General features: G+C 45.4%; 3 protein-coding genes across 3 annotated transcripts; all 3 read right to left on the bottom strand.

The window, feature by feature from the left end:
* Positions 1–1336: 1336 nt before the first annotated feature.
* Positions 1337–4366, bottom strand: K441DRAFT_687101 (uncharacterized protein; the record flags this gene model as incomplete). The annotated part of the gene is made up of 6 exons (XM_067652063.1): positions 1337–2396; positions 2452–2660; positions 2730–2889; positions 2980–3181; positions 3236–4073; positions 4187–4366. The coding sequence occupies 6 exons, from the start codon at positions 4364–4366 to the stop codon at positions 1337–1339; spliced, it is 2649 nt and encodes an 882-aa protein (XP_067503993.1).
* A 415-nt stretch (positions 4367–4781) lies between these two features.
* Positions 4782–9332, bottom strand: K441DRAFT_111735 (uncharacterized protein). Its single transcript, XM_067639966.1, has 12 exons — positions 8738–9332; positions 8566–8688; positions 7930–8509; positions 7770–7875; positions 7635–7715; positions 7465–7585; positions 6817–7413; positions 5930–6769; positions 5820–5871; positions 5667–5769; positions 5539–5613; positions 4782–5358 (listed from the first exon to the last, which is right to left on the bottom strand). Exons 1-12 carry the CDS (start codon positions 9016–9018, stop codon positions 5198–5200), a joined length of 3120 nt encoding a protein of 1039 aa, XP_067503992.1. The 5' UTR covers positions 9019–9332; the 3' UTR covers positions 4782–5197.
* Positions 9333–11583: 2251 nt separating this feature from the next.
* On the bottom strand, positions 11584–13914 carry K441DRAFT_720291 (calcium/proton exchanger; the record flags this gene model as incomplete). Its single annotated transcript, XM_067654039.1, has 4 exons — positions 11584–12062; positions 12121–12833; positions 12868–13110; positions 13163–13914. 4 exons carry the CDS (start codon positions 13912–13914, stop codon positions 11956–11958), a joined length of 1815 nt encoding a protein of 604 aa, XP_067503991.1. The 3' UTR covers positions 11584–11955.
* Between the last annotated feature and the right edge of the window lie 5901 nt (positions 13915–19815).

Genomic DNA, 19815 nt, shown 5'->3' with positions numbered 1-19815 from the left:
CGCCACGGGTATATCTTTTCTTTAGTTGTTTTTTTTCTTATTAAGGTTCCCCAGGGGTTTAAAGTAGGGGTCAGACAGCCAGATTATATATAGCAGTATATTAATATCCTTTTAAACCCTTCTGGGATAAGTCCTTTATAATCTCCCTTTACTATAAGGTAATAGCGATTAGGAGCCAACTATAAGAAGGGGGGGGCAATATAAGGGATATTATTGCGGTTACTTTGGGTTACCTTTAGGACAACCCCCAGATACCCTCGGATGGCCGTCGGTCACGTGCCGGAGGCACGTGCCTGTAGTATATAGTCTCCACGATCCCAGAGGCTTTACCTCGTCTCCTCCACAATCTATCCTGTTCCTACAATCGTACCTTATAGCCCCCTATCTACAAAGTCCCCTTATATACAGGCTGTATATATTATTATTTATTTATTACTTAACGTCTAATTCGGATCCACGTAGACTACTCCGTACACGTAGGGGAAAAGTAATATTAATAGGAAAAACCCCCGTTATATATTATAGGGAGAAAAGCCCTATAAGCTACCTTACAGTGCACACGCGAGCCAACACCACACGATCCTCTCTCAACTCCATCTCATCCTCACCACTAGCAACCATGCCGCACCCCAAAACGCCTTCAATTCGCAATGAGAGCGACAGCGACTCAATATCTCCTCTCACTTATCATGTCCTGGTATTCACACTTGACTTCATCCAACCCAACCCTCATGCCTGGTCACCACCTCTGTGCAACAACCGCGGACTATCCACTCAGCCTGGATTGAAGCCCGGTCGAAATGGTTTCAAACTATTTGACCCGCCCCTGAAACTCAAAAGCACCGGTCCAATCCCCCGGCCTACCTCGCTCGACATCCCTGAGAGCCTATGAGCTGGCGGGCTCGAAGTGAGGGGCACCGGATTCATTGAGCTTGACGTCCTAGACGGCAACGGTGAAGCAAAAGAAGCTAGACTGAAGTTTAGGAACGTCCTCTTCGTCCCCGGTCTCGCCATCAACCCCCTCTCCGCGTACCAGCTCGAGAAAGAAGGGCTCCACATCACGGCCTCCCTCATCGTCTCCCCGGCGCCCGTCTCCCAAGACGACGACGGCGCGGCGACGCTCTCTAACCCAAACCCGCCCATGCAGAACGCAACGCCTATCGCATCCCATCCCATCATCAACTCCCCCAAAAAGGTTACCTCAATCATCCTCCAGCGCCTTTTCCCTCTTCCACAAAAACCGCCAGTGTTATAAATTACAACGCCACTTTTTTTATCCACACCGTGATGACCAACTACCTCTAAAAACACAAAACACCTCAACCGACATGTACAATCACTGGTACCACTCCTCCTCATTATACGCACACATCGCGCCCCCATACCCATTAACGCCATTCATCCCCGCCACGCCTGCCCCCGTGCTCACAAACCCGCTGTCCAGGCTGCCGCCCCCCGCCGCCGTGGTGCTATTCAGCCACGCCACGTCCGCCTCGGTGATGTTCCAGTTGTCGAACCCCAGCGCGAGCTGCGACTGGTCGCGCAGCCACCAGTCCTGGCCCTCGCGGATGAGGGCGTCGACGCCGCCGAAGAGCTGCGAGGGGGAGTCGTGCGCCGACGTCGCGCTGCTGCTGTTGACCGACTGCCGCTGCGTCGTCGAACTGGCGGGCGACGTCGGGGCTTGCGTCGCGCCGGACGCGTGGCGCTGCGCGCGCGGGTAGTTCAAGTCGGCGGCCGTGCTCGGGGGCATGCAGCGGTTTTCCGAGGAGCGGCACAGCGCGGCCGAGGTGAGGGAGGGCGCGGTGGCGAAGGACGAGGTTTGGAAGAAGTCGGTGGTGTTGGGCAGTGCGGGCATGCTGTAGGCAGGCAGAAGGGGCGAGGTCATCGTCGTCGTCGTCGTCGTCGTCGTCGTCGCTGTCGTATGCTCTAGTACCGCGATAGGTGGTTTGCGGTGCGTGGCTTTGGGCGTGCTGACTTCGTTGTAGGGCCCGAATTTGGCGTCTGTGCGCGCGAGGACGGCGGCGGCTTCTTCGGGGAGATCGACGCTCCATTTTTTGGCGAGCACGGTGAGGAGTCCGAGCGTGCGGCGTGCGCAGAGCCAACCTTCTGCTATCTCCTCGAGGTGCTTGACGCCGTGGATGATGTCTCGCCGGGCGTCCTTCCCCGGGAGGTTCAGGAGGTGGATGGTGCATGCCGAGTGTGCAATATACACGACAACGTTACATATCTGTCGTAATCCATGTGAACGCTTATACAATCGGAGAAGTTTAGAGATCATAGCGGCAGCTTGGGTGCAAAGCTTTCGTGGCGACACGTGCGCAGGAAGGGGAGATGTAGCTTGGTTGTATTTTAAGAAAGGGCGGAACAAATGAATATAGAGCAATTGGAAGAACATGCTATAGGTAAATAATCAATCGGTATCTTGGAATGAAAGTTCGGGGTTGAACTCACTGCATGACTAGCAGACTTGGTAATCCTCCCTCTTTCGGCTCAAACTCTTTGGGAAGTTCTCGCCTCCATATTTCGAGTCTTTGGTGAATTTCGCTGAGCTTCTTAAGTTCGGATTGCCTCCCTTTAGCTTTGTCCATATCTATTGGGTTGTAAAAAAAATTGATAAGGTCATTACTGATCTCGCAAAGAGCGGAGATTTGACGAGCAACCTAGCAATGGTATTAGTAAGTTTCAGATGCGGCTATCAGCAAATGATAGAGACATCATATATTACTCACAGCTCGAGTACGTGACGGTTGCGCATGCGCTTGGCTAAAACCAGAGTCGGTATATCCAGTCCAGATGTCGGCGTCCTCAACAGGGAACACATCAAACTTAGGCACCGTTATGATAGAAGTCGGGAGTTGCGGAAGGCGGCCAAGGTAGTTCGACCAGCACCTGGGAAATAGTCAGCAATCAACTTCGAGATTTATAGGGAGACTAGGAAGAGTTGATATATGACCGACGAAACTAGTAGCAGAAACATACTTATCGAACAAGAAGCATCCCCAAAACGTTATCCGGCGTGCGTCCTCTTCCGTCTCATCAAGCGCAGAATTAGTGTTATGGTACATGTCGATGTTAAGGCCAAGGTCGCAAGCCATTCGAAAGCTCATTCCACTGTACACCCAACCTTTTGCTTCTCGACCGCATCCTGCTTCGCGGACGNACATGAGGGCAAGTGCTTGCACTGAGTGAGAACATTAGCAAGACTCCGACTTGAATTATCAAAGCCTAACCTTACCGGTGGTCAACTTCGGTACTTCGTGTAGATCGCCTTCCAATATTAATCTTTTAGCTTCCTTAAAGAAGTGGTCGCCAGCAGTAGCCGAGTCATCGCGAACTGCTCGCGCCCCAGGCCAGGATGTGAAGTGGCATCCAAGAGCCAGCATGGCATTAACCAATAATGGAGTGCAGTATTCAGTCTTCCGTCGTGAATCAGGTGGCGGTTTTCCCAAAAGAAAATCCCTATAAAAGAGGCTTTTCGATAATGTTGTAAAAAAGGTATAATGCCAGCAAAAATACATATTCATAAGGTGCGTTATCAACTCCGTATCCAAAGTAACCGCCGTCCACGACGCTATGGCATTTTCGTGTTGTTGATATTGCTCCACATTGGACAACGATCCGGACGAATCTTCTGCGTCCGATCCCGCTCCAAGATATATGAGATTGGAAGTCCCTCCAATATAACGTGTTGATCCATCCTCCAGCCTTAGCTCGCCCATCTTCCCGGATAATTGAGATTCGAATGTTGGCGCCGCTGATATCGACGCATTGGAGAACGGTGATGCTGGTTCATCCTCCTCTTCCTCCAGTCCACTCTCCTTCGTTATTATCGCCTCCGCAACCGCGTCCAGACTCTCGCATGTCCGAATCTGCTGTACCAATCCTGCGACCTCATCTTCGGGATAGTTTAGAATAGCCTGTATGAGGGTCTGAAGGGTTGAATTGCGGGTTTTCAGATTATCGATGTCCTTCTTGTACACGCCTTTCCGGCGGTGATCCGAGTTCAGATCATAGACACATTCGGTGTTATAGACGGCGGCGCAAGCGGAGCACGAAGGAGTGGAGCCGTCACACTGAATTTATCGATATGTTAGCGGACGCAAGTACAAGTATCATGTGTAAATCTTATGACAGGCTCAGCCGTGGGCGACAGGCTCAGCCGTAGGCGCCAGGCAAATGGTCGCACCTTTGACTTCCGCTTCCTGCAAGGCACACAGGCGCTCGAGATACACCTTCTCTTCTTCGACCCATCGTCGCCACTGTTCTTCTTCCCTTTCCGCCGTCCTTTTGGCCCGCTCGTCCCTACGTTCCCGCTCTGGGCATTAGGCAGAACGTCGCTGGTCTCAGATTTTGGGTCTGCATCCATTACCGGGTCTCGTAACAGGCTGTGTGTTTACGAAGTAGTGGGGAGCTGTTGGAGCTTACTACGTCTGCCGCAGAGTTTCGCGCATCTTTCTTTCCGCGGAAAACGCGGGATGATTGGTGGCGGGGTTGGTCTTATCGCCTTGGACGCGACGAATTTGCCGATATCAAGAAAAGGCAAGTCTGCACGAGGGACACTTGCCTTGCCCAAATTGGACCCGCTACACTCTGCAACGGTCTGCCACATAGGTCAATGAAAGTTTCTGATTAGTTGGGCCTCTACTCCGAGATTTGGGCTTATACGGTTGCTGACATATCAGGACTTGTGCCTGGAGTGGAGGAAAACTTTTATTTCGTGCATAGTATGGGGGTGGTCCCGACGATCTGGATTTGCAGCAGCCATGCATGTTAAAGAAAAGCAAGTAGCTGGTCATAACCCCAGATAAACGCCTCCAAATCCGATCCTCCAACTCGACGAAGCCGCCTATCTCATGATCTGCAGAGCAGTTGCCAAATATCCCGAGTCTTAGGATGCCAATATCCTTATCAAACTTGAAATCAAGGAAAGCAACCGTAAGTCAACCGAGCCCCAGAAATAATCCCCAAATTCTCCAGCTGCCACCCACCAAAGTACCCAAGTCCTTATGGAGAATCCTGAAAACTCTCATCATCGCCGCCAGGAACAATCCTTGGAAGCGTTGGTGCATCGGGCACTAGAATGAAAGGTGTGCCCTCATCGTCCTCTTCCAGAGGACCAAAGAGCCGCATCAGCTCCTTGGTAGTCAATCTGTATTACATTAGCTACAAATGCCCTTAAGCCGCTTCGAAGATCCAGCTACTTCTTGCTTGTTGTGCCGCCATTCTCCATAATCCCATCAATCTCCTCTTGCTTTCGCTCTTGCATCTCCACTAGGTCCTCATCGACTGTGTTCTCAACGCAGAAGCGTGTCATGAAAGTCTCTTCCTTTTGACCATAGCGGAAGACACGGCAGAAAGCTAGAAAGGATTAGTTCTGCATGAAAGTCTCTTCCTTTTGACCATAGCGGAAGACACGGCAGAAAGCTAGAAAGGATTAGTTCTGCATGAAAGTCTCTTCCTTTTGACCATAGCGGAAGACACGGCAGAAAGCTAGAAAGGATTAGTTCTGATGTTCCTTTCATTAGACGTGGGGCATACCCTGCTGCTCTACGGCATTATTCCACCAAGGATCAATCACAATAACTCGGGATGCCATCATCAGATTCAGACCCTCTTTGAATGGTGCGTTAGTTAGGTTATTAAATATGGATGGAAAAAAAACGTACGGCCACCACATTTCAGTGAAGCAAGCAGGATATGCTTATCTTCGTTGAACTTGAATTCCTGAATTGCCTTGTCTCTGGCTGAAAGGCTCATCTTTCCCTGGTACTGCTCGTAGTCAGAATGTGATGCGAAGGCGGAATTTCATATTTAGTTACCTTACAGTAATTCCAGCTTTCGCTCTCGCAGACCCTCTCGAGAATGCGGATCCTAAAGTAAGTCAGTCACACATTCTGTCATAGTGTCTTGAAACTGGGGTCTTGCTTACATTGAAAGAAATTGGGTGTACACGATGATCTTGATCTTCGGGTTCTCTGTCAACCAGTTCAATATCTGAGCTTTGATCGCCAAAGTCTTTGCCGATGGCAGCACCCTGCCGCTCATTTCGATCCAGTCGTTTTTTGCGTCCTCGTCATTCTTCCGCCTCCAACGACGTCTCTTTGGAGCGTCTTCTTCCTCGGAATCTGAAATTTCCTCCGACAGTTCTGGGGACCTGGCATCTGGATCTTCGCAAGGGTAACTAAAAGTGTACTCCACGCCGCAGACCATGCACGACGCTCTGTCTTGGTCATGTTGTGCTGCCAGGTGGGTCTCCAACTCCAGACAGTCCAGGCAATAGATATGATGGCAGCTTGTCAAGTAAGGATTATCTGGAATTTGATGGCAGCTGGAACATTTTGCCTTTTCTTTAATCTCTTCCCACTTTTCGCCTTGTTGTAGTTTATCCAGATACCTGGTGAAGTCATAGCTTAGTCCATGGCGGCCGCCAACCTCTAGTAGTACCCGCTCTTTAGTGGTCTGGCCTTCGGTGGAAGTGGCTGTCGGTGCAGTTGAGGGACCTGCTGGCTGGGAAGGCCCTGCGGATGAACCTTGACTTTCCATTACTTCTTGAGGAGGTTTCTGCGGGTTCGTACGAGAGGAGACATATGTAGCAAGAACCTTGCGCAGTTGAATTATTTGCTTGCCACGGTCGGTATTTTCACTTATATTTGTTTCCTTTTCCGTAACCTGACGCAGTCTCTCGATGTCTTCGCGTTTGAGTAGATCCTCTATTGTAGTTTGAATTGTAATGAGATGACCAGTCAGCTGCCGCAATCTTAGGAACATCCTGACAGAGAATCAGCATCTACAATTTTAATAAGTATTAGCACTCACGTAAAAATATGCTTGTATCTCCGTTCTAGCTTCTTCGACCGGGCGAAGCCATTAATAATGTCGATAAATCTGTTTTTGACAATATCATAGGCGTTGCGTTCCACGTCGTTGAACTTAACCCAATGTGTGATTATCTGGGTCTTCGGAAGCTTCAGAATGGGACGTCCGAATAACAAATCTTTGTGAGTCCGGCGAAGCATGAATACGGAAAGCCGGGCCAGCAGACGATCTTGAGTATCAGGATTTGATCTGTTGCCGTAATTCGCCTTGAAGATGTTGTATGTTCCAGTGAACGGAACGTTCAAGAACTTGAAGTATGGATAAAGTTCCTCCAGTGAGTTCATAATCGGTGTCCCCGACAGTGCCCATCTATAATTGGCCATAAGTGCCCGGCACGCAATTGAAGTTCTTGCAAGGTGATTCTTGATGGCTTGAGCTTCGTCGAGCACCACTCGATGGAAATGGATCCGATGCAAATCACCTTTCATTTCTTCAAGATACTCGATCCACCAAGCTTTCTTTTGCTCAGCGGTCAAGCATTCTTGAGGCGGCGAGTACTTCGGGTAGGACTTCATGACCTCGGTATAAGTTGTCAGGCTATATTCCATGTTAGAAAGAGGAATCTGTGGGCCATAAACAAGAACTCACACAATGTCAAAGGTCTGAAGGTCTTCCACGGTTGTGTTTGAAGAAGGCTTATGCCCCGCAACATATTTGTTGACCCTCCCAACCACCTTCGGCTCGACATGTTTGAAAATTTCCTCGTACCCTGCATTTTATTAGCTGACAGCTGTTGCCAATGAATGGGTATTACATACATTGATTGACAAGGGCTGGGCTTGCTATAATCAGAGTAGTTTTCGGCTGGCCTTTTGGCGCCCGGCCATCGACCATATTCGCTGTATGTTTGGTAAGCATTCGGGGAGTATGTTAGATGAACAGACCGTTCTTACCAAGCATCATAACCGTCTTTCCCAGACCCATTTGGTCAGCGATAATTCCACCGAGAGGTTCTTCGACAGCATGTTCTCGCTTCCTCATGAACGAAACACCCAAGAGCTATCCTCATGTCATTAATAGCCATCCTGATAGAAGGATCTGTACGTGACTTGCCTGTGAATTGCTTAGAGACGACTTCATGCCTCTGATGCGCCAACCTTCCTTCCCATCAGGAAAGACCATTCTCTTAGTAGAGAAATCTCTCGTGGCCTGCATCAAGTAAAATTTGTCGTTGTATGCATCCTTTCTGCATGTTCCTTCAGGAATACTAGCAATCAACTGCTTCAGAGCTTCGCCTTTTCTATGAGTATCGAAGCCCGCTTCATCTGGGCCACCATCATGGGTCTGAGCATCTCTGATAACATTGTTGTTCTGCAGATCCCCGAGACTGATCGTATTTCGCTCTTTCGGGCGACCACGAGATTTCTTCTCCTTTTCCTTTGGAGCGTCTTTGGCAGCACCTTTCTTCCCTTTCTGGGCGGCCTTTGCTCTTGGCGCACCCTTGGGCTTTCGCTTCGCCCCCGCTGTGGGCTTCTCGCCACCCTTGTCAGCTTTCTTCTTCTTCTTAGCCTTATCCAAATCCGCTTGGATTCCCACCAGCATGCTCCGTTCCTTAGCATCCTGGAACATCTCCGGCTTAAGAGGTTTTCTCGGGAGCGCCACTCTCGGACGCTTTCGACTCGAAGGGCCCTCCCTGAATTCACACGCACCGTCAGTAATCGTCTAGCAACCCTACACAGAAAAACTTACCCAGGATCCACTTCCGGCGCTCTGTCGTCCCCAGACTCGTCCTCGCTTTCCTGGGCACGAGCACGCTTGCCCGAAGTTCGGTCCCCAGTCCCGCTGCAAAAGAGCGCCTGATCATCACTCGACCTAGCGAGAGTCAGCCACCGTCCCAATCCCAGCCATCCGGAAAACTTACCCATCAGCCTCCTCGTTCCGCCTGAGCCGGCTCTGCTCAAGCTTCTTAAGCCGGACATCCTCCGCGCTCTGCAGCTTCATGAAGGCAATATCATCCCAAACACTAATTTCACCCTTCCTCTTAAGCCTCTCATACTTCTTTTTCGCCTCTGCAAACCTGCAATCAACATCAGCAAACGCAGACACCCAGCCACGCCCTCCCCTCGAAAGGGGAAGAAAAAAAGACCTACTCCGCAGCCGCCCTCTCGTTCTCCTCCCTCTCCAACGCCTCCTCCACCGCATCCTCCGCCACCGTCTCAGGCCCCGCCACCGGCAACGGCAACGGCACTGGTACTAGCAACGGCAACGGCAACGGCGCCACCCCACCTCGCGACACCATCTCCGCAACCCTCCGCTCGCCCCTCACACACGGCTGCAGCGGAACCGGGAGCGGAACCGCAGCTGCGACCAGCGGCACCTGCCCCGTCGCCGCCTGCTTCGCCCGGACCTGGTACCGCAAGATCATTTTCCTCGCGTCCGGCGTCATCCGCGCGCCCGACGCGCCGCCGGGCTTCTTCGCCGTCTTCAGCAGCGAGGCGCCCAGGTGCAGGCCCGAGCCGCTGGCCTGGCCGTTCGGGAAGCCGGGGAGTGGGAGCAGAGGCGTGCGGCTGCGGTGGTGCGCGGCGGCAGGAGGGTGGGAGGTCGGAGGGGCGGTGTAGGGATCGAGCGACGACGACGACGGGATCCCCGAGCGGGTGGTGCTCGTGGGCGCGTCGGTGCTGGTGGAGTAGGGGGCAGCGGGCCCTAGCGGGGCGTGGGGGAAGGGGGAGGGCGCGTCGCCGAATAGAGTGCTGAAGTCTAGGAGGCCGGGCTCGGCGTCTTGCTGCGCGAGGCGGTCTTCTAGGAACTGGTCGGCGGCGTAATCGAAGTCCATGGTTTCTATATCCGAAAGGAAGGGGTTTGCGAAATTGAGTGGTATGGCATATTGGGGAGCCATACCTGCATCGGCGTTAGCCGTGGTGGCCTCTTGGATATTTCCAGATTGCTCAGGAATTGTGAGTATGGCATTTTGCCTGCCATTATTCTGGATAGCAGGGCCATCGTGACTGTTGCTTAGGTTCATCATGAACATCCAGTCATCTGTAGCCGGCTTCTCCTTAACAGTAAGGCTGGCATCGACGTCCATAGGATCAGCATGGGCAGGTCCAGGTGGAGAGACTGCTGATACATCTTGGCCGGACGACATTCCAGAAAGCTGTTCGCGAGTGTCCCCGATCTCCGAGGCACCAGCAGGATCTGGCATGGCATAGTCCCCAACTCCTAGGTTGGATTCCGGGGATGACATGATTGTGGAAGTTTCGTTAAGACGTTTGCAAGAATATCGCAAATGCTGTTGCGCTTCAAATTCAAGACAGTGGCCTACGAGCGAGTAATGCCTTTGGCTTGATTGAAAGCCCTGAAGAAATTGATCAAGCGGGCAATTATCCTGTCTGTTGTAGTTGTCTTAAATGAGGAGCTTGATGTGAAGCTCGAAAGGATGTGACCGAAAGAAAATCACTATATACTTGAAAGCAGAAATTCAAGCTGAGCAAGTAGATTGGACCGAAGAAGGTATAATGAATGAAAGAGTTTTGAGAGGCCTAGGAAGAAATATAACTTGAAAGAAAAGAGAAAGGCAATCGAGAAGTGCAAGGTGAGGATTAAGTGATAGGCAAGAATGGGGATCAGCCGGGGGACTTTCGAGATGGTCGACAATATGGACGACTCGAGTTGGTGGGAAGTGAACTACGACTGAGACGGTAGTGAAGACCGGGGGCCAACGCCGCGAGCTTAAAAGCAAGATCGGATGTGTAGATGTGAGGTGCGAATGCGAAGTATGGGTCGACGCTAGCGTCTGCGCTCGCGCGATGTTAGGATTGATGCTGTGAGAATTTCTCAGTGGTGAATAAATCGATTGGCGTGCACAAAGTTTTAAGTCGATCTTTCCAACTAGGCGCCGATGGGCGAGCTGTGGTGGGTACCAGGTTTAAGTGTTGCTCTTTGTACGAGGATTACTTGGGGGTTGTAAGTAGAGCGTGAGTTAGTGGGAGAGCTTCAGTGGAATGGAAGAGTTCAAAGTTGGGGAGGCTGAATGCTGAGAGGATCTCGAGAGGATATGTTGGATGGTAGGCCAAGACCGTGCGAGAAAAGATATATTGCAGGATATGAACCTGAATATGAATGTCGTTTGAAGTTCCGGGAGAATAGTAGACACACCAACTCATCCATCACCCCAACTCCACCGCAAACCCCTTCCCAAGACACCAGCATTCTCCAGACTTCTTCCTGTCCCACAACCCGCACGCAAATACCCTTCCATAGAGCATCCACCAAAAACCACATCCCGCTGCCATTCACAGGAACAAGCGGCCCTTCAGGCCACCCGTTCCCAGCAGTGTTCCAGCCCGACGAGCGCAGTCCAGCTCGTCGGGCTTGCCACTCTCAAGCGTGCTCGGGCTCCCACGCTAGAGTGCATGTCAAGTTCTTCAACCGAGAAGACTCGAAGACGCTCGAGGGACGTAGACCATCTAGCCGCGCAATAGATTGCGAAGAGGACCATTCGGCAGCGTCGAGGAATCCGAGCAGTCTTTCGAGGTCGGGAGAGCTAGATGTGTTTTTCGAATCAGGCGTGACGTGGAAGGGCTGTTATGAGGCAACTAATATTAGCGGTTGGAATGGTGATGGCAGGGTTGAGGGAAGAATCTTACCTTTCCTCGTTCTGCCTAGTCAGTCTTTCGATGCGCTTGGCGTAGCGGAAATAGAGCCTTCCTAACATCTAACAGCAGTATACTGCCTAAAATCAGTTCGCTAAAATTAGTTCACTTCCGTAAACATTTCTGTTCCCTTACAACCGTTGTCCTACACATTTTCTTGCCAGAAACATAGTACACGTATAGATTTGTTAATAGTAGAAGCACCCTCGCACCATCGTAGTTAAAGTTATACAAAAGGACCAAGTCGTAGTGACCACGCTAATAAGACATGCTTGGAAAAAGGAGGAAACAAAAGAAACCAGCCGGCAGGCAACCACGATGTTTTAATAGACGCGCGAAAGTCAGCCTAGGGTGCTCTAGAAGGGTATTCGCTGAAGCCGCCGAAACTCCATTTCACTCCCCAGTTGCCCGGCCCCGACTGAGGCTCTACCGCAAACGCCAATTTGAACCAATTTTAAGCGACAGAAGCAGATAAGCAGAGAGGTACTTATAATGGAGTGGGGCAGAGAGGATCTGAGGCCGTTTTTGGGTAGAACCAGCCGGCAACGGCTATGATGAGATACGTTGCTATGAGAAGGACTCCTTCAAGCCAATCTATTTGAAGTTAGTGAAAGTAATGCTATGTAGCTAAAAAAAAAATTTAAAAACTTACGAGATTTGCCATCCTGAATAAGATAATTCACCAGGAGTACGGCAACGAACAACACGGCAATCTGGAAGGTATCGAAATAGAGTGTCATGCAATCCCGGCCCATGATCCAAGCGACTACAACGACGAAGGGGAGAACAAGAAGAGCAATCTGCATGCTGGATCCAACAGCAACACCGATTGCCAGATCCATTTTGTCCTTGCAAGCTACTGTGACCGCTGTTGCGTGCTCGGCAGCGTTGCCAACAATTGGGAGCAGAATAAGACCGACGAAGGTGGTGGAGACAGTGCCACTTGCCGTAACCTCGCTGATGCTATCAACCATGAATTCAGAACAGAAGGCGACCAAGACGGTGGAGATCGTTAGAGTGACGAGCGCACCCCAGATTGTCAGTTGGGGCTCATCAATCTCATCGTCTTCTCCTTCTGCGTTCGAGAACCGCACAAGCTGTTCTTGGTTTACCCCACCTCCAGATGCGGCTGCCGTCCCAGCGCCGATCTGTGCGATTCCACGGAAAGCGCCACCCTCCTCAACTTTAGAGGATTTGCGCTTAGGAACCTTTTGGCTGGGAGCATTGTACATTTCGGCGTGTGACTTCAGTTGAAAGATAAGGTAGCAAGCATAGACAACCAAAAGAATGACAGCTGTTCCGCGTGAAAGCTCCTGATTAAGAGTAGAGCTATTAGGGTCCGTGGCTAAGTGGGTTAGTATCTGTCTGAAGTCTGAAGTCCTTATTGAACTTACTTGACAGCATAGAATGGAAGACGGTTGGAATAATTAGGCTGCCGATGCACAGAGCTAGAAGGCTGGCTGCAGTCTGTGCGACTGTGACATTAAAGTACTGCTCCACCCGGCTGATGCCTCCAAGGAAGAAGCACATTCCAAGAATAAGGAGCAAGTTCGAAAGCATGCTACCGATTAAGGAAGTCTTAACAATGGTAATCTCGTCCTTAACCAGAGCTTGAATAGAGACAATCAATTCCACAGCGTTTCTGCAGTTGAGGTTAAATAATGACGAGATACGGAAGGGGGCCAAATACGTACCCGAAGGTTGCGTTTAAAAGACCACCGAGTGTCTCACCAACGCGGAGAGCAATCTCTTCGGTAGCGTAACTAAGCATTGCAGCGAGTGGAACGATGGCAATGAAGTTAACGACAAATATCGCAACGCCATTAATATGAAGGTAGTTGACTATAAAACCGGCGGGAACGGCAACCAGAAGAAGGTTTATCCATGAGCCGAACAGGACGGCGCGAACCTGATGCTTGATCGGAATTCTACGTTTAAAAGCAGCTTTCTGCCTTTCAGACTTTGTGGATTTCTCAGTTTCCACGCGATCTATGCTTTCGCTCTCTTCAGTGTTGTTGCGCAAAGGGTTTTTGAACTTCAACCTATTGCGAAAACCCTTTTGACTACCAACCAAGGTATCACTAGTCGTAGTAGCCGACTCTTTGCTAGTACCCTGCGGTGATTGGGGGCTTTCGTCATCAGTTACCTGCCGACCGGGGTCCACAAGTGGAGGCTTTTCGGGGGTCGCAGAAGCTGGTGGTGCAGTACCAGCATGTTGAGGACCTGGAAACTCCTTCTCAGCCTGACGGCTCTCTAGGCGCCTTTGCTCCTCGATTGCGGGCTCAAGATGTGTTTCTGAGCGACTTCGTAGGCCTAAGCCGGACTCTTCGTCGGGCCGTTTGTCATTGGACCTCGTGCGCGCAAAAGGATTGTAATTCGGAGTGTTTCCATCAGTCGTCCAGGCTGCTCGACGGGCCTTTGATCGTATCGAATCTAAATATGCCATTGTAAGCACGTTTTCAAAGTGCTTTTAGAGCGAGCACGCGCTGAGACAGTCGGTTTTGTAGTCTGGAGAGCACGCACGCATGGCAAAGAGTGAGAATTCCGACGGTAGTCAGAACAGTCAGGCCAACACCGACGCTTTTGAAGCCGCAATAGCAATTTCAGCCTTGCGCGACTCAATATCACGAACGGAAAGCCGACGTAAGGTCCGAAGTAGGTATTGTGGAGGATCAACGTCAATGGTTGGGCAAAAGAGTTGGGGGCCGAAAGTGGAAGGGCAGAGTTGGCTTTTATTATCGCGAAACAGCCCACAGCCTTATTGAGCCCTGTCCAGTCGGTGAGCGTTTAGCACAGCCCATCAGGCTCAAAAATTCCAAATAGCTGCCTGGATGGATTTAAAGAAACGTACCTTGTTCCAGCGATGAAAGGAAACGGGGGGCGGTCAGGAGGAGTGAGGAGGGCTTTGATGGAAGATTGAAAACTCAAATGCTAGGTAGAACCGCTCGGATAACCATATTAATGCCTTTATACTTATCCGGATATATAATCCAGACATTATTATCTATATGGCATTGCGACTATATATAGTTACCTATTTTCGGAGCCTTGGGGTTTGCTTATAAGTTGGTAATAAGTAATAGTGCACCTACTGGTGTCTTTATAGTTGAATTTCCGCCAGCCCTAATATAACGGAACCTTATAGCAGGTACTACGGTGGGCTCGTTATTAGGCTAGGTGTGTAGGTAAAGTAAGTTAAAGTCAACAACGTAATAATAACTGGTGGAGTGGTTGCCTAATAGATTAACTCTAATTATATTCTAAGAATCACTACAAGGAAGAAACTATCTAGGTAGGGACTAAGGGTCCTTAAATACACAACCGTACTCCTATAAAATCCTTCTTATACGTAATATACGTGTTATATATGTTATACGTACGTTCCCTTTATACACTGCGTACATTACGTACAACGTCATATAACCTTAGCTACAATTCCTCGTTATATAGCTCTACTAGTTCCATCCTAGACTATGCCTAAATTAACTAACTAGCTTCTTCTAACTCTTCCCTAAGTAGTTATAATATTATACTTAAAGCGTCCGTAACACTATCTCTCTCCTCTTTATCTTTGTTTTTAAAGATTTAAAATATCTCTAAGTTATTTACTAGAGGTATAATATCCATCTAATTAATTTAGTTAATATTATTGCTTATTATACCTAAAGCAATTTCTTCCTCGCAAGCGCAACGTCGTGCTTATACTATTGCTGCGATATTATCTCTTAGTGAGATTATACCGTCTCTATATTCTTGCTGTTTAAAAAAGGGGTTAGTTTATATTGCGTTAGCGAACCTATCTTCGTAACAACTGTCCTCTTATTTAGAGTGCACTAAAGCGAATATTTGTTTATCCTATGATATTCGCTCTATCTCTAATACTAAATATATATAACCTATTACTTTTAATAGTTATCTAGTTCCCTAATTAATTTATCTTAGGGTCTTATATTTAATCTACTGCTATACGGCTAGATAGTAAACTGTCTTAGGCTCTTGCTAAGCTAAAATGTTCTTAGGACGTAGAGCAGAAGGCCCTAAAAGCTTATATTACGGCATCTACTTAGTTACTCCGTCTTAAAAAGGGTTATAAGAAGGTCCGTTTTAAGAAGTAAAAGCTCGTAGAATAGGGTCTATAGGAACTTGGTAATAAAAGGGCTAATCTTCTTTTAGCTAAGAAGGAAACAGATCTAAGTAATTCGGTAACTACTCTTTTTAGGTCCCCCTTAGGTGGTTTATTTTTTAGCGATCCTTCTTTATTAATACTACCTAACCTAATCTCTTCCGATACTCCTATACCTTTCCTATAGTATTCTTTAAATTCTCTAGTAGCTCCTAGGTAGTCTTAGTGTAGCCTATCTACTTAACCTTATACTATATTTTATTGTTAACGTCCTTATAACTAACGATCTTTAAAACTTACTATTTATCTTCTTCCTATTCTCTATACGTGTCTGCTTTATAAACCGATGGCTTAATATCTCTATATACTAGCTTTAGTATTACAATAAACTATATAGGGTAGATCTTTATTTTGGCTAGTAGGTCTAACTTAAACGTAACTAGTAAAATCCTCTATATAATTTTAAAAGGTCCCAGTCTAACGTAGTCCAACTTTTTACTTAGTCGTCAACTCTTAAAATTTTTATATAGTAGCTATACTTTATCTCCCTCCTTAAGATCTAGTCCCTTAGATCTCTTAGCGTTATAGTACCTTTTTATTCTCTTTTATACTTTCTTTACTAATTCTATAAGGTCTATATAAAGATTTATTAGCGTTTTTATTCTTTCTTTAGCTATACTACTTATTTTCTTTACTTATTGTAGTAATAATGATGTCCTTAGCTTATATCTATAATTTGCCTTAAATAGTAATATGCCTATTCCTTCTTAAGGTGTTGCATTATATATAAACTGTATAACTAGTAATAGCGATATCTAATTATTCTGTGCGTAATTAATATAGTGTTTTAGATACTGCTCTAGTATCTAATTTAATCTTTCTATTTAACCGTCTGTCTGCGGATAATATGCAGTGGAAGTTACTACTTAAACTCCTTATTCCGCCAAAAATACCTCCTAGAATGCTGCTATAAATCTTAGATCCCTATCTAATATAATCTTACTTAGTGCTCTATATCTTATAAATACTTCCTTAATATAGATTCTAGTAATATCTTCCGCTAAGATTTCTTTTGTGCATGCTATAAAGTATTTCTACTTTATAAGCTTATTTACTATTACTAAGATCGCGTTATAATCTTGTCCGGTAATAGGATCTCTTAACTTTAGTAACTTAATAATAAAGTCCTATAATATAACCTCCTATGGTCTCTCTAGTATTTTAATAGGTTATAGCCCTCTATATAGCTTATACCTCGTTAATTTATTTCTTTAGTAATCTAAATATTCCTTTATAACTTTTCGTACTAAGCCCTAGATTCTATTAATAATATACTCCTTCTGGAGTCTTAACACTAAGCCCATAGCTCCATTATATTCTTAAGTTATTCCCCTATAGAAATCTTTTATAAATTACTCTGCTACGCTCTTTAGGATATACCTTACTTCTTAATTTTTGTATATATCCGTTTATAGATCTTCTAGCTATGCTTCTAGAATTCTTTATACCTAAAAGCTCTCTAGTGACTCGTAAACTCTGTCTAGTTCTTCTTAAGTTATTATAATTTATAGATAATTGTACCTAATTAATCCGTCTATATCCTTTCGCAGTAAAGCCCCTAATGGCTTTTTGTTGCTTTATAGTTTAGCCTTCTAACTTAGAGCGTCTGCTTATGTGTTGTCTGTACCCTTAGTATACTAAATTTCGAAATGGTATTCTGTAAGCATTTCTACCTATTTAACCTATCTTTAGTTAAGTTTCTTTATTATTAGGAATCCTATTAGGTTCTTATAATCTATCTTAACTATAAATAGTTTCTCTATGCCTTATAAGAATGCTCTCTATTTTTTTAGTACTGCAATTATACCTAATAACTCCTTATTGTAGATATTATAGTTTAACTCTAGTAGTATTATCTTTCGACTATAATATGCTACTAGGTGCCATCTATCTTAATATTTCTGTATAAAGTATACCCCTAGTGTATAATCTAATACATCTGTCTTTATAACCGTCTTTAGACCTAGTTAATAGATCTTAAGAACTAGCTCCTAGGTAAATAACTCTTTAACTTTCTTAAATAGCTCTTACTATTTCTTTCCCTATGCCTATAGTTCTTTTTTCTTTGTTAATTGCGTAAATGGTTTAATATCCTTTAACTACTACGCTATAAACCTTCTACAGTAATTATAAAACCCTAGGAACGATCTTAACTACGTAATGTTCTCTAGTTCCTACCAATTTATTATAGCCTTAATCTTCTTTAGATCTATACTAAGTTGGCCTAGTTTAATAATAAATTTAATAAAATTGGTTTTCCTAATAAAGAATTTGCATTTCTTAATTGCTACTAGTATCTATTCTTCCTATAGTCTCTTTAAGACCTATTTAATATATTCCCCGTGTTCTTCCTTAGTTATTAAGTAGATAATAATATTATTAAGGTATGCTATAATAAATTCATCCAAATGTTCTCTTAATATATTATTAATACGCTTTTAGAACGTTGCTAGTGCGTTTATAAGCCCGAATTATATAACTAATAGTTTATATAGTCCTTCCTTTAACCTAAAGGCTGCCTTCTATTCGTTACCTTCCTTAATCCTAATCTAATAGTACGCCTATCTTAGATCTATCTTTGTAAAGATTTGTACGTTACCTATCCTATCTTAAATTTCGCTAATTAAGGGTAAAGGATACCTATCCTTTCTAGTAATACTGTTTAACTATCTGTAGTTAATATATAGCCTTAGTTTACTATTCTTCTTTAGTATAAATAGTACTAGATAACCCGCTAATAACTACGATAGTCTAATATATCCCTTTCGTAGATTTTTCTAGATAAACTCTTTTAATGCTCTACCTTCTTCTTTAGTAAGCTTATAGATTAGAAAGAACCTTAGACTTATTTCTGGTTCTAATTCTATCTTATAGTCCTATACTATATACTTTAACAGCTTTTTACTTTCTGGTGACCATAGTTTCTTACCATACTTATAGTATCTCTTTAGTATATAACTTAGTCCTTTTTCTATTTCTTTATAGGTTGCTCCTACTTAGTACTATACCATCTTAGCTTATTATTGCATCTTACGGCGTTAAGTATCTCTAATATTGACCTAACCTGTAACTTAATTAATCTTTAGATTGTATTCCTATAACTAAGGTATTCCTAGTACTGCCTTATTATTCCCTAATAGTAATATGTTAAAAGATATCTTAATTTATCTCCCTTTAATAGTTAACTAAATCGGTCCTATTTTAAGATTAATGATGCCTCCTCTATAGGCTATTGGATCTCCTAAAATTGTTACTAATAGGTAAGGATGCTCCTTCTTCTGGTGTGGTAATCCTATTCTTTTAACTACTGCTAATAAGATGTGGTTCCTTATTACTCCACTATCTATTAAAGCTTTAAACTGTTAATCTTACTATTTAACTTATAAATTTAGGTGTTAACCTTAAATTCCTTTAAGGGTTTAAGGCTTTACTACTGGTTTCCTCTAATCCCATAGACCTCTACTTTTCCTAACTATTAGCTACTTAATCCTATTTATACTTAGTCTAACTTTAGCTAATACTTAGTTCGCTTTTTATCTTCTATATACCATAAACACGTATTCTCTAGGCATTCCCACCACTATCGTCCGTCTAGGTATTTTTCCGTAAGGAATCTTCTTAGTTAAAGTGTTAAGTCTCCTAACTCCTAAACTTCTACTAGGTGCTAACTATATATATACTTAGCGTTTTAATATTTCGCCCTATTTAATAACTAATACATCCTTACTGGGTACTTTCGGTTCTTATTCTTTAGTATTCTATATATATTATATACATTATCTATATACGTAATCTATGCCAATATGTAATATAATTAATGTCTTAGGTTAACTCTTAGCTTGTCTTCGTCCTTAAGTTTAAACCTTTCTTATATTAATCTAAGCGTTGCGACTTTATTCGCAGGTACTATAATTTACCTCTCGCTTCTCTAGTCCTCTAATTACTCCTCTAGATCCTTTGACGTTATAATTAAGGCTCCTTTAATATAACTTATAGCCTTCTTTATAATCGGGTGGTTTTAGATAACTTTTTTATCTAACCACATGTAGAAATCTTCCTACTTATCGTTATACCTTTGCCTATACTACTTTTAGTACAGCTGCTTAAGTATACACGGCTTATCCGTAAAGAAGTATCTTCTTATTACTACGTTATAATAGCCTT

Source organism: Cenococcum geophilum (assembly GCF_001692895.1).
Source record: "Cenococcum geophilum 1.58 unplaced genomic scaffold K441scaffold_21, whole genome shotgun sequence".
Lineage (NCBI taxonomy): Eukaryota > Fungi > Ascomycota > Dothideomycetes > Gloniales > Gloniaceae > Cenococcum > Cenococcum geophilum.
This window is presented reverse-complemented; position numbering and strand designations above follow the sequence as displayed.